The sequence below is a fragment of the Theropithecus gelada genome, chromosome 6, assembly GCF_003255815.1.
Source record: "Theropithecus gelada isolate Dixy chromosome 6, Tgel_1.0, whole genome shotgun sequence".
Classification (NCBI taxonomy): domain Eukaryota; kingdom Metazoa; phylum Chordata; class Mammalia; order Primates; family Cercopithecidae; genus Theropithecus; species Theropithecus gelada.
The window spans coordinates 52310163-52322404 of record NC_037673.1 but is presented as its reverse complement, the minus strand read 5'-3'; the positions used below and the strand labels follow the sequence as shown (position 1 = coordinate 52322404).

General features: G+C 42.3%; 1 protein-coding gene across 3 annotated transcripts in view; it reads left to right on the top strand.

Annotated features, from left to right (window-relative positions):
* Positions 1-12242, top strand: part of PLPP1 (phospholipid phosphatase 1) — a 105438-nt gene that overhangs the window by 91009 nt on the left and 2187 nt on the right. For all 3 annotated transcript variants that reach the window (XM_025389052.1, XM_025389051.1, XM_025389054.1), the window contains exon 4: positions 1559-1616. In XM_025389052.1, the coding sequence (XP_025244837.1) occupies positions 1559-1616 (58 nt within the window). The remainder of the gene's footprint in view (positions 1-1558; positions 1617-12242) is intronic.

The window sequence follows — 12242 nt, the reverse complement described above, 5'->3', positions numbered from 1 at the left end:
AGCAAGGTTAAAAAGTGATTTATTTTTTCCTCCTTTACATAGACTAAACCCAGAATAATTATTGGGTTTAATTATATAATCCCTGGTTGGCACAGGAAATTACAGAATTCTGTTTCTTAGGCATGTATCTGATTACAAAAAGACAATCAAAATTCTTGGTAGAATCATATATATATATGTATATGGGTGTGTATATATGTGTGTGTGTATATATGTGTCTATATATACACGTGTGTGTGTGTGTGTGTGTGTATATATATATATTTTTTAAAGTAATCCTTTCTTTCCCACCCACCGGCAGCTGCCAGACATACACACGTGACTTTCTAGTATGTGTGTTAGGAGGTTTTTCTCCTGTCTGAATTCAGGGAACCAACATCTCCCTTAAATTCCTTTTGAACAAGGCAGAATGTAATAAGTAAATTACTTAAGAGCTTGTCCCTCTTGTTTTTGTTCTTATTCTTACGTAGGGAGAAGTGGTGGGGAGATGCATTCTAGTTATTTGCATGAGCATCTTTTTGTGGCATTACTTTCCCTGTGCCTGATATGCTTGCCTCTTCTGCATCAGTGGCTCATTCTGTATAAGCAAAACTTAGATCTTGAATGTTAGTGAGCTCTATTTTTCTTTTCTTGGAAGTGCCATAAAATTAAGTTTTGGAAGCATTCTGTCATTTTTAGGTGGGGAAGATGATGCTTAGATGTTTATAGACTCTAATATTGAAAGAAACAAAAGCACTGAATTTGGTGGGAAATGCAAGGCAAGATGTGTGCCCATTTAAAACACTAAATTTTTTTCTTCTTCTTTTTTTTTTTTTGAGATGGCATCTCCCTCTGTCACCCAGGCTGGAGTGCAGTGGTGTGATCTCAGCTCACTGCAGCCTCCGCCTCCCGGGTTCAAGCAATTCTCCTGCTTCAGTCTCCCGAGTAGCTGGGACTACAGGCGTGCACCACCACACCTGGCTAATTTTTGTGTTTTTAGTAGAGATGGGGTTTCACCATGTTGGCCAGGATGGTCTTGATCTCCTGACCTTGTGATCCGCCTGCCTCGGCCTCCTGAAGTGCTGGGATTACAGGAGTGAGCCACTGCGCCAGGCCAAAATACTAAAATATTAATATGGATGGAAAAAAGCAATCAACTTCTGAGTGTTCCCAAGGAGGTATTACATTATTCAGGGACTAATCCTGCAAGTGGAAAATAAAACTTAAATCATGGTCACGTAAGTGTGTATGTAATAAAGTCAAGGCAATTTATGCCAGTTATGACTTGTCAAGTATCATTCTTCTAACATCTTAGAAACGCTTGGCAAGTTTATTCTCATGACACATTACCCATCCTGAAAGTTTCAATAAAGTGATACTGTATAGAAATCTGACCTCAGGTCCTTCTTGCACTCTTTAGTGTTCCTGTCCTAATTGTCCCCTTACCCTACCCTTCTAATTTCTCAAGCTGGAGGGAGGCAGTTGTGTACACTCTGAAGCTAAGGAGCAGATTTATGAAATCAAGAATACTTTTGGCTCCTAAGAGAGAAAAGTAACATTTGTCTTCTTTTTCTTCTAGATTGTCCTTCTACTCAGGCCACTCTTCGTTCTCCATGTACTGCATGCTGTTTGTGGCAGTAAGTACTCTGTGTCTATTGACATTAGGTTATGTGCTGTGTGGAATTAATGTGCTTAGTATCAGTGTCCTCTCCTGTCCTAATAAATTAGCCAGTAGCAAAAAGTGAAACAGATAATCTGCAAATCTGTAAGTTTCATGCTAAGAATTAGTTGATGTGTGCCCTTACTTTGGGACATTTCCTGAAGTGGTTTTCTGGAACACACAGCTTCTGTGTTAATCACAGCGGATAACTAAACTGAAGGACTGGGCCAATGGGCTGCTGTTGCTTGTTAACCTCCTTCCTAACTGGGAGTCACTCTTCTCATCTCAGTGTGGGTGAACAGCAGCAGAGCTTCTTTCCTCCTGGGCTCTGCTGTGGTGAGGAGTTGGTTTTGATCATTGTAAGTGAAGGCAGCTGTCTTTGTTCCTATTTGAGCAGATTTTGTTTTCCTCCCATTTTCTAAAACATTCCCAGACTGCTCTGCAAGGGACCAGAAAGGTTTCAACTTCTGGGAAAGGCAGTTGCCACTTCTGGAGCCTGTCATCTATACAACTTCCAGGTCCAGTTCTGATGCCAGCCTGTAGAGCAGCAGCATAGCGATTTGCACTTGCATCATACAAAGCTGGCAGTGAGGACTTAGGAAGATTTGCACCCACATTTTGCATATCAAACTAGAGATGAATATGTAGTTTTTTGAGAGTAACTAATGCAAGACCAGGCTTCAGGACACATTGAAGGGATTTTTAAAGGTCAATTTTAGTTGATTTTTTTTTATAATGTTCTCTTTACATATAAAGTATTAATAAAATACTGTATATTTGGGTGTATTAATATGTCCTGCATTATCAATATTTTGGGGGAAAGGAGAGGAGGGGGAGAAAATCTGTACCCTAACAGATCCGCTATAATTTTATCTCAATTTTCTTTATAAGTGGATTTTTATACAGTTATCTTCTGTGTAAATTTGTCATTTCCTGTGTTTTTCCCTTTGATCACATTAAGTGCTGTATGCTAATTTAATGCTTAGATTTAAAATGCACGATATGTAACGTTGAGGGTAAACTAATGGGAATTAGTGTCAGAGATAATTTAAAATGTTTTACTAGAATCTTGCTTTTATTTGAAAAACCAAATTCCAAACATTAAAAGAATATAAAATTGTAGATGTGTTTTATGAAATTCAAATTCAGAACTTCAAGCCATTACAACAGCTGATTTTCAAAGCTTTCATCTTACATTAATTAAATTTTGTGAGGAAGCAGAGAGTATGATTCAGCAGAATTTAGGGCTTCCTTTTTAAGACATACACTCAAATGTTTCTGCAGATGGGGCATGGAAAATGTGACTTATCTGAAGGTAGTTAGCAGCAAATACTATTCTGATCTCTTATCTTCTGTTCATTTATGTTATTAGAAAAAAATCAGCATTCTTCTTAAGCGAGACAACATATTTTTTTCTTTTTAATTAGAGCATGAGGACCAGGGCAGACCCGGAAGGCTGGGCAATAGCTAGAGCCGCTACTATCCTGAGAGCTCTTCCCAGAACATGGGCCTGTGACTACACCGAAGGGCATATGAATGTGTGGGCATGCTTTGTACGCCCCGGGCTAGACCTCACTAGGTCTAGCTTTTGTCTCACTAGCTTTTGTGGTTTTTCATTCACCTGTGTGTGTTAGTGTCCAAGTACTTCTTTATGAGAGACCTGGGAATCTGAGTTTTGATTGATCATGATGATTTGCATTTTACACTACTTTTATTTTTGACTAAATTTCTATGAAAAGATGAGGGATGATTGCCAGTGTTTTACAAGTGAGGGAATAGGCACCTTGGGAGGGGGCTGCTGAGTTCTGTGAGCTCTGTGGGGTCTCTTGATAGTCAGGATCCCATGCTGTATTGATTGATTGATTACTTGGTCTGAACCCTAGTCCATTTATTTTGAAGGTTAGTTGATGCAGATCTCTGGAAGTAAAATGGCATTCTGGAAGTGACTGACATACAACTTTGACCCACTGTTTGTAATTTTAAAGAAAATTCTCAGATATAACATATTCCATATTTTATCATTTTCTGCTCTTCTTCCTTCACCCTTCTCAGAACACCCGTTACGTGTGTATAATTGGTCAAATAGAAACTTGTACTGAGGGCTGTTTTGTGAAAGATTAAAATTACTATAGAGAAGATGACATTGATATATAGAGGGCCTCAGTGGTAGGCCTGCTCAGTGGACATGCAGCCACATATGAAGGATGTCAACTTGGGAAAATGACGTCAACCATAGTGTGGTAATTGGGTCAGTATGAACCAGCTGTGTTAAAAGAACAACTTTAGATAAATTTAAGGGTTTCATTGGGCAAGGAAGAAACGACTCTCAAGTTGGGCAGCCCTCAGAATCACAGCAGATTTAGAATGACTCTACTGCTTCTAAGTGGTCAGGGAGAATTTATGGACAGAAAAAGGAAAGTGAGTACAGAAAACGGAAGCGAGGTGCAGAAACTGCTAGATTGGTTACGGTTTGGCCTGGGAGCCTTATTTGAGCGTGGTTTGAATGGCTGTGAGTGGTTGAAATATGGCTGCCGGGACTGGCTGGGACTCAGCTATTGTTACAGAAGCACATTCCTGAGTCAGGCTTGCAGGTTTACTTACCAAATTAAGCTGTTCTTTGTACAGAAGAACTCAAGTATGTGAGCAGGGGGTTTTCAGGCCAGATTTTAGTTTGATTTAACAGATGTAAAGTTATAATGTCAAAAAAAGAAGCCTAGATAAATAGATTTGTTGTAGACCAAGACCTTTCTGGAGAAGCAAGCAGGTCAGAGCAACCATGCACTGCATTTTACTGACTCTAGGTAGTGGAAATATTTGCTTGATGTGGATGTAGGCCCCAGCTTTTATTTCAGCCCTGAATATACAGATCCTTCTTTTCACATTTATGTACAACCTTTTTTTTTTTTTTTTAAATAAGACAGAGTCTTGCTCTGTCACCCTGGCTGGAGTGCAGGGGTGCGATCTTGGCTCACTGCAAGCTCTGGCTCCTGGGTTTACGCCATTCTCCTGCCTCAGCCTCCCGAGTAGCTGGGACTACAGGCGCATGCCACCATGCCGGGCTAATTTTTTGTATTTTTAGTAGAGACGGGGTTTCACCGTGTTAGCCAGGATGGTCCCAATCTCCTGACCTCATAATCCACCCGCCTCGGGCTCCTAAAGTGCTGGCATGAGCCACCGTGCCCGGCCTGTGTACAACATTTAACCTCTAAGGCCCACCCCCGAATTCCTTGGGCAATGACTCATCTTGTTTCTCTGGGCATCTTGGCATGAGTCAGTCTCAGATTTGGGTAGAGATATAGTCAATTTAAATCCTCTCCGAGGATAGTCTTTGATAGCCAAAACTTCCCTGTCAATTCCTGACACCCAGAAATTAACTTCTAGTTAAAAATGGCTCTTAAAACACCCTAACCATTGTTCTTCTCTAGCAGCCAGTGCAGCCCTGCACACTTAACTGTGCCAAGAGAGAGTCAGCATCAGTGAAAACCTCCCAGGCCTGCGGGAGCTTAGGGCAGGGCTGCTTTGCACATAGCCAGTTTATATGCTTAGTGACTCCCCGTGAACTTGGCTGAATGCCAGAGATTCCAAATTTATTTGATTATTCAGGAGAACAGCCATGGTATGAATCTGTATTTTCTTTCAATACAATGAGGAGTGCTAAAATACTTTTCCTGAGACCATTCTATTTAGGCTGTAACCCCAGATTGTTTATATCACTGCCTGTTAATGAAATTCCTGTATCTGTGCTTCAGCCAGACTCTCCTCCGTCCCACAAAATGCCTCTTATCTGGGCCTTGCCTCCTGCCCTGTGTTTAGACAGTGCTGCCCACCTATCTAAATCCACTCAGACTCTTTCATACTATCCACTTTCCTTAAGATTCGTATAATCCCTCATTTAGCATTCACTGTATACTACCTAGCATTGTTGATATTTCGTGATGTTTTCCAAACTTGATTATTGCTGAACATTGGGCAAATGATGAACAACTCATGGCCCATAGCCTACACAAATCTTGCCTGATTTTGAGGTGGGATTCAAGATTTAAATGTAGTGCCTCAGTGAACCCTAAAAATGGTGAAATAAAAACCCAAAGAAGACTAAACTGAGGCTTGCTTTCCAGTGTTCTTCTGGCCAGATCTGTCATCAAATGTAGGTGGAGCAATCAATCTGGCTTGCCTGGCTGGTCATAAAAGCACTATTTTAAAATAAGTAGACGAAGGTATATTTCTTTGTGTTGAGCCTGCTGTTGTTAGTCTAGTTCTGGCGTTGGCTTTTTTTTTTTTTTTTTTTTTAAAAGTAAAAGGTCAGATAATAAATATTTAGGCTTTGTAGGTCACATATTCTTTTTTGGAAAAAAAAACTCCTTAAAAGTGTTCTTAGCTTGCAAGCTGACCCCTTGACTCTAGTTTAAAATGGGGGGGGGGAACCCCTCTTTATTAACAATAGAATATTTAGAGGCTATGAGACAATAATAACATTTTACAGTTAAGAAGTGTTAACAAGATTAGTCAAGGAAAGGCAAAATCGAATAAAACAGCTTCAAAAACTATCTTGTTCAACAATTATTTCTTTTAAAGGTGAGATATTCTAATTAGATCCTTTAATGGAAGTTAAATGTTTCAGAAATTTCAACCAAAAATGGTTATATCCTTCCTGTCTTAGTTTGGGCTGCTGTAACCAATTGCAGCAGACTGGGTGGTTTATATAAAACAAGTTTCTCAGTCTGGAAGCTGGAAGTCTAAGATCAGGGTGCCAGCATGGTTGGGTAATGGTGGGGCCTTCTTCCAGGTTGGAGAATGTCCTCACACGTTGCAAGGGGCAAGGGAGCTCCTCTATGTCTCTTACTAGTTCATTAATCCCTTTCATGAGGGTTAACCCCTTATGACCTAATCACCTACAGAAGTCCTATTTTCCTAATCCCATTGCCTCGTAGGGGTTAGGCGTTCAGTATACAGATTTTGGGGTAACACAAACATCTAGGCAATAGCACCACCCTTCAGTGATAGTGAAAGAATGAAAGAATGCTTAAGTAGTATCACAGATGTTGAATTTTCTAGTTTTTTTTTTTTTTTTTTAATATTAACTTTTACACAAAAGAAAAAATGGGCCTACCCTGTAATTTGTTCCTGACGTGGCTCCATGTAATGAAGAGTCTTCCGTTGTTTTGACCAGGTCTTCTTTGTGCACTGTATAAAACTATCCTGAGGCCCTTCACAGGCGGAGCCACACGTTTTGGAGTGTTGGTTTATTAGTCTGTTTTCATGCTGCTGATAAAGACATACCCAAGACTGGGCAATTTACACAAGAAAGAGGTTTAATTGGACTCCCGGTTCCACGTGGCTTAGGAGGCCTCACAATCATGGCGGAAGGCAAGAAGGCGCAAGTTACATCTTATGTGGATGGCGGCAGGCAGAGAAAGCTTGTGCAGGGACACTCCACCTTATAAAGCCATCAGATCTCGTGAGATTTAATCACCGTCACAAGAACAGCATGGGAAAGACTTGCCCCCATGATTCAATTACCTCCCACTGGCTCCCTCCCACAACATGTAGGAATTCAAGATGAGATTTGGGTTGGGACACAGCCAACCCATATCATTTGGGATTAGGAGGAAGGCCTCTGCACTTCTCAGTGATATTACTGAAATCTTTCTAGATTTTTGATGTAGGCATTTATTGGTATTAATTTACCTCCTAGCATTGCTTTTGAGTTTCGGTATGTCCTGCCTCTATTTTCATTTGTTGCAAGAAATTTTTTATTTCCTTCTTAATTTCTTCCTTGACCCAGTGGTCACTCAGGAGCATGTTGTTTAATTTTCATGCATTTGAACAATTTCCGAAGTTCCTCATTATTGATTTATAGTTTTATTCCATCATGATCTGAGAATAGTCTTTGGCTGGTGGGCTTTATTTTTCTTTCAGCACATTCAGTACATCATCCCATTTTCTCCTAGCCTGTAAGGTGGCTGCTGAGAAATTCACTGTTAGTCTGATAGGTGTTCCCCTTCTAAGTGACTTGATACTTTTCTCTTGCTGTTTTATTCTCTTTTGACAGTTTGACTGTAATATGCCATGAATTCTTGAATTGCATCTGTTTGGGGTTCTCTAAGCTTCCTGTATCTGGGTGTCTAAATCTCTTGCTGGACTTGGGAAGTTTTCAGGTATTACTTATAGGTTTCCTATCCCTTTTATTTTTTCTTTGTTTTCTGAGACACCAGAAATTTGAATAGTTGATCACTTTATGGTGTCACATATGTCACATAGCTGTTGCTCATTCTTTCTTATTTTTATCTGTCTGGGTTCAAAAGACCTATTTTTAAGTTATAAAGTTCTGCTTGATACAGTCTATCGTTGAAACTGTTGGATCTATTTTGCATTTCATTCAATGAATTCTTCAGTTTCAGAAAAATTTTTTTATATCTAGCTCTTTGGGAAGTTTCTCATTCATATCCTAAATGGTTTTTCTGATTTCTTTGTATTATTTTTCTGATTTCTGTGTTTTCTTGTATCTCACTGAGCTTTTTCAATTTTTTTTGAATCATTATTTTGAATTCTTTTTCTGAGATTTCACACATTTCTTCATTGGAATCTGTTGCTAGAAAATTACCATGTTCCTTTGGAAGTGTCGTATTTCCTTCTTCATGTTTCTTGAATCCATATTTCGGTATCTGTACATCTGCTTTAACAGTCACTTCTTCCAATTTTTTGAATTTGCCTTCATAGGGGAGGATATTTTCCGTAAGATATATCTATCTGTGGTGTGGGTTGGGTACATCACTTTGGCTTTGATTCCAGATGCATGCATTAGTGTAGTCTCAGTACAATTTCTTTGGCTGTAGACAGTATCAGTTGTGTGTGATTTCCTCAGCAGCTTAAGGTGCAGTTGTTAGTTGCTGCAAGGAAGCATTTGCTGGAGATGGGAACATCAGGTGGGCCCATCCTCCAGCCCCAAGAGTGGCAGCAGCAGGCTGAGCATGCCTGTCCTTGGGCCCCGGGGCAGTGTATGCTGGCAGTGATGTTAGAGGGTCCAGGTGGGCTGATTCTTGGGCCTCCAGGAAGCTTGCTTGGATGCCAGCAGTAGCATGGTGGGCAGGTCCTCGGGCTTGCTGCCCATAGACAGCAGGTGTGGTGCGGGCAGTGGCAGGACAACCCTCTGATTCCCAAGTGGTTTGTGCTGGTGTTGGTGGTGACTGTGACGGCTGGGTGGCTAGTCTCCAGGCCCATAGGTGGTACAGTGGGTGGTGGTAGCAGCAGGTTGGGTGGTCCCTTCCTGAGGTCCCTGGAAGGAGTGCTCAGGTGTTAATGATAGGTGCACCCTCCAACGCCCGATGGTTGTGCTTGGGCACAGGGGTAGGTGGAGACAGGCTGGATAGGTCCCTCAGTGGTGTATATAGGGCTTGGCCATGGTAGGTAGGGGTATTTTTCTGTGGCAGCAGCCATAAACAGGTGGGTTGGGAGCATGCACTTTGGCCCCAGATGGTATCTGCGGGGCAGGGTAGCCTGTAATCAGGCTTGACAATGCACAGTAGTGGCTCTGCTGGCTCACTCCTAGTGGCTTGTATACTTTGGCCCTGTGGCAGCACCCAGCTGTGGGTGGGGGACTTTAATGGGGTTTCAGAGATGTGGATATGCAGGGACTGTTGGGCCTCAGAGAAGGATGCAGTCTGCTGGGGCCTGGGCTCTCAAAATGGTGCCCTGCTGTAGCTGCTTAGGACTGGGGCAGGGGAGAGGGCTGGGATGAGCTCCCTCTCTGGAGCAGTGCCATCACGCAGTCCCCAGGCTCCCTGTTTGTGTGGGTTGAGGGTTTCTCCTATGGCTGGGATTGCAGGACTTCACAATGGGAATGTGGATGCTGTTGGAGGTCACTTACCCTTCTCCAGCACGGGAGAGCCTCCCCAACCAATCCCTGCCAAGCACCCTGCCTTGCTTCCCTCTCCTTACTTGCCTCAGATGTTTCCTGTCATTCTGTTGTTAAATTCCAGCAGTCTCTCTTAGGTGATCTATTCAAAGTGTGATTTATCTAGTACTGTTTTGGTGGTTCTTCAAGCAGAAAGCAAGTACCAGAGGCACTTTAGTCAGCCATCTTGAAACCCACTCCATTGTTTTCTACTAAATGGCTTGCTGTCCTCGACCATTTATGTACCCGTTAGGCATCTTCCTACTACTTTTGAAATTAGAGAACACCTTCATATTTCTGGTATAAATTCCAGAGACAAAATATAGCCCAGCAGATCTCTGGGTGACACCTGGTGTAAGTCATCTAGTCAGTGCAGGGAGATGTGGGTATGCAGGGAGAAGGCAGGGCTATGTGGTCCAAATAGGACTGACTGTGAATGGGCAATTCCATCTAGAAGGGGAATTTAAAAGTAATCATGTTGCTCCTGAGCCTGTCTGGTACCACACACTGTATTGGTCATAGAGCTCTGTAAGTTCTTACTCTTAAAACAGAAGTAACTGAATGCCTTACCTAGAATGGGTTTAATAGATAAGGTTGGCAAATGGCATGTATAGGGAGGAGAGAAGAGTGGAATCTGCTAAGGAAGGAACCTATACAGCCTTTTTGCTATTAGCCTTGGCACTGAAACATGAGCTATGTCCCCTCTATCTAATTCTAATGGAACAGTACTGAGAAGAAGCTTCAGACATTCAACTTTTCAGTGGCAGTTAGGGAAGCTAACGGAATGGACTTTCTTTTAAAGGAAGTCACGTCAAGTGTTTGCTTTGCTCACAATCAAAGTAGAGCCACCAGAAAGACACTACCTTTTACCTTTGTTGAACCTACTCATATAGGAAACTTTTGCTGGCAAGATGGGAGGGGAAAAGCCAGTCCGGATTTCTGGGCATGTCAGCTGTGGAACTCAAGTTGACCCAAGGTCTGAGAAATTCAGGGTGTCCACTTTCTTGAGCTCTGCAGAAATGGAAGTCTTCACAGAGCTACACCGAGTACACTGACCCAGGGAAATACAGTATGGGCACATAGGAAGCACACTCAGGCCATGACTATTTGTCACTAGAGAAGCCAAAGCCTAGAGCACAAGGTTAGGTACAGAACCACAACTGGGGAATCCCAGAACTCTCATGGTGAAATAATTTCTGGGTCTATGGTCAGAGTTTCACTGATGGGGGAAACCTCTATTCTTGGGTAGATGTTCAAGGAGAAAACCAGCTATTTATAGGGGGAAAGACTTCACTTCAAAGTGTTGGAGCATGCTGGGTGTGGTGGCTCACGCCTGTAATCCCAGCACTTTGGGAGGCTGAGGTGGGTGGATCGCCTGAGGTCAGGAGTTCGAGACCAGCCTGACCAACATAGTGAAACCCTGTCACTACTAAAAATACAGAAAATTACCTGGGCGTGGTGGCAGGTGCCTGTAATCCCAGCTACTCGGGAGGCTGAGGCAGGAGGATCACTTGAACCTGGGAGGCGGAGGTTGCAGTGAGCCAAGATTGCACCATTGCTCCAGTCTGGGCAACAAGAGCAAAACTCTGTCCCCCCACCCCGCCCCCCTTCCCCACAAAAAGTGTTGGAGCTTAGTTGATTACTGATGATGTAAGTAAATGTTAATTCTTTTCACTGGCACCTTGGGGAAGCAATCTGGAGAAAATAATATTCAATATGAGTTTGCAGGCTACCTACAGTTAAAGTCAGGGTTCTTAGAATGAAAATATTGCTACAGGGATTTTAGAATCTTGAAAGAGGAAAGGCCTTGAAGTCCTGGCTCTGAGTTTCCTTCAGGTTGGAAGTAGCATGGGACTAGCTTAAGTCCATTTTACAGTTGATACTTTTGATTTTACAACTCACTTTTTTCACAGCTTGAACAACAAACAAAAATAACAATTCTGCAGAAAGCCAGTGGTACTTAAACTAGCTGATGAGTCAGACTCAGTTAAACAGCTGGTGTGTTCTTTTAGAACTAGATGGTTTATACTAAGTACTTGATAAAATTAGATAAGCCCTGCGTCTTTGCCAGCTTTTGGGAACTGAACACCCATGGCAGTGCCCAGAGAGCTGGGAGTTGATTTGTGTCATCTATTTTAAATAGGCAGTGTCCATGGGGAGAGCTATGTATATTGTTTTCTAAGGACTGCATTTAATTAAGTCTACGAGTCATAAATTATTGAACAGAATTTTAAAGGGAATGTTAAAAATTATATTGTTATTGGACTCCCTAAAAAGAATCATTATAAAATCTTTAGGGATGCACCCAAAGTCAAAGGCAGACTGACACGAGAAAGGGAAATTTCTTAGGTCTGATTAGTGTACAGAAAAGTCATAGAACTTAAAGGGGGTACAGGTACTACTGAAAGAATACACTTCTTGGCCGGGCGCGGTGGCTCAAGCCTGTAATCCCAGCACTTTGGGAGGCCGAGACGGGCGGATCACGAGGTCAGGAGATCGAGACCATCCTGGCTAATACGGTGAAACCCCGTCTCTACTAAAAAATACAAAAAACTAGCCGGGCGAAGTGGCGGGTGCCTGTAGTCCCAGCTACTCGGGAGGCTGAGGCAGGAGAATGGCGGGAACCCGAGAGGAGGAGCTTGCAGTGAGCTGAGATCTGGCCACTGCACTCCAGCCTGGGTGACAGAGCAAGACTCCGTCTCAAAAAAA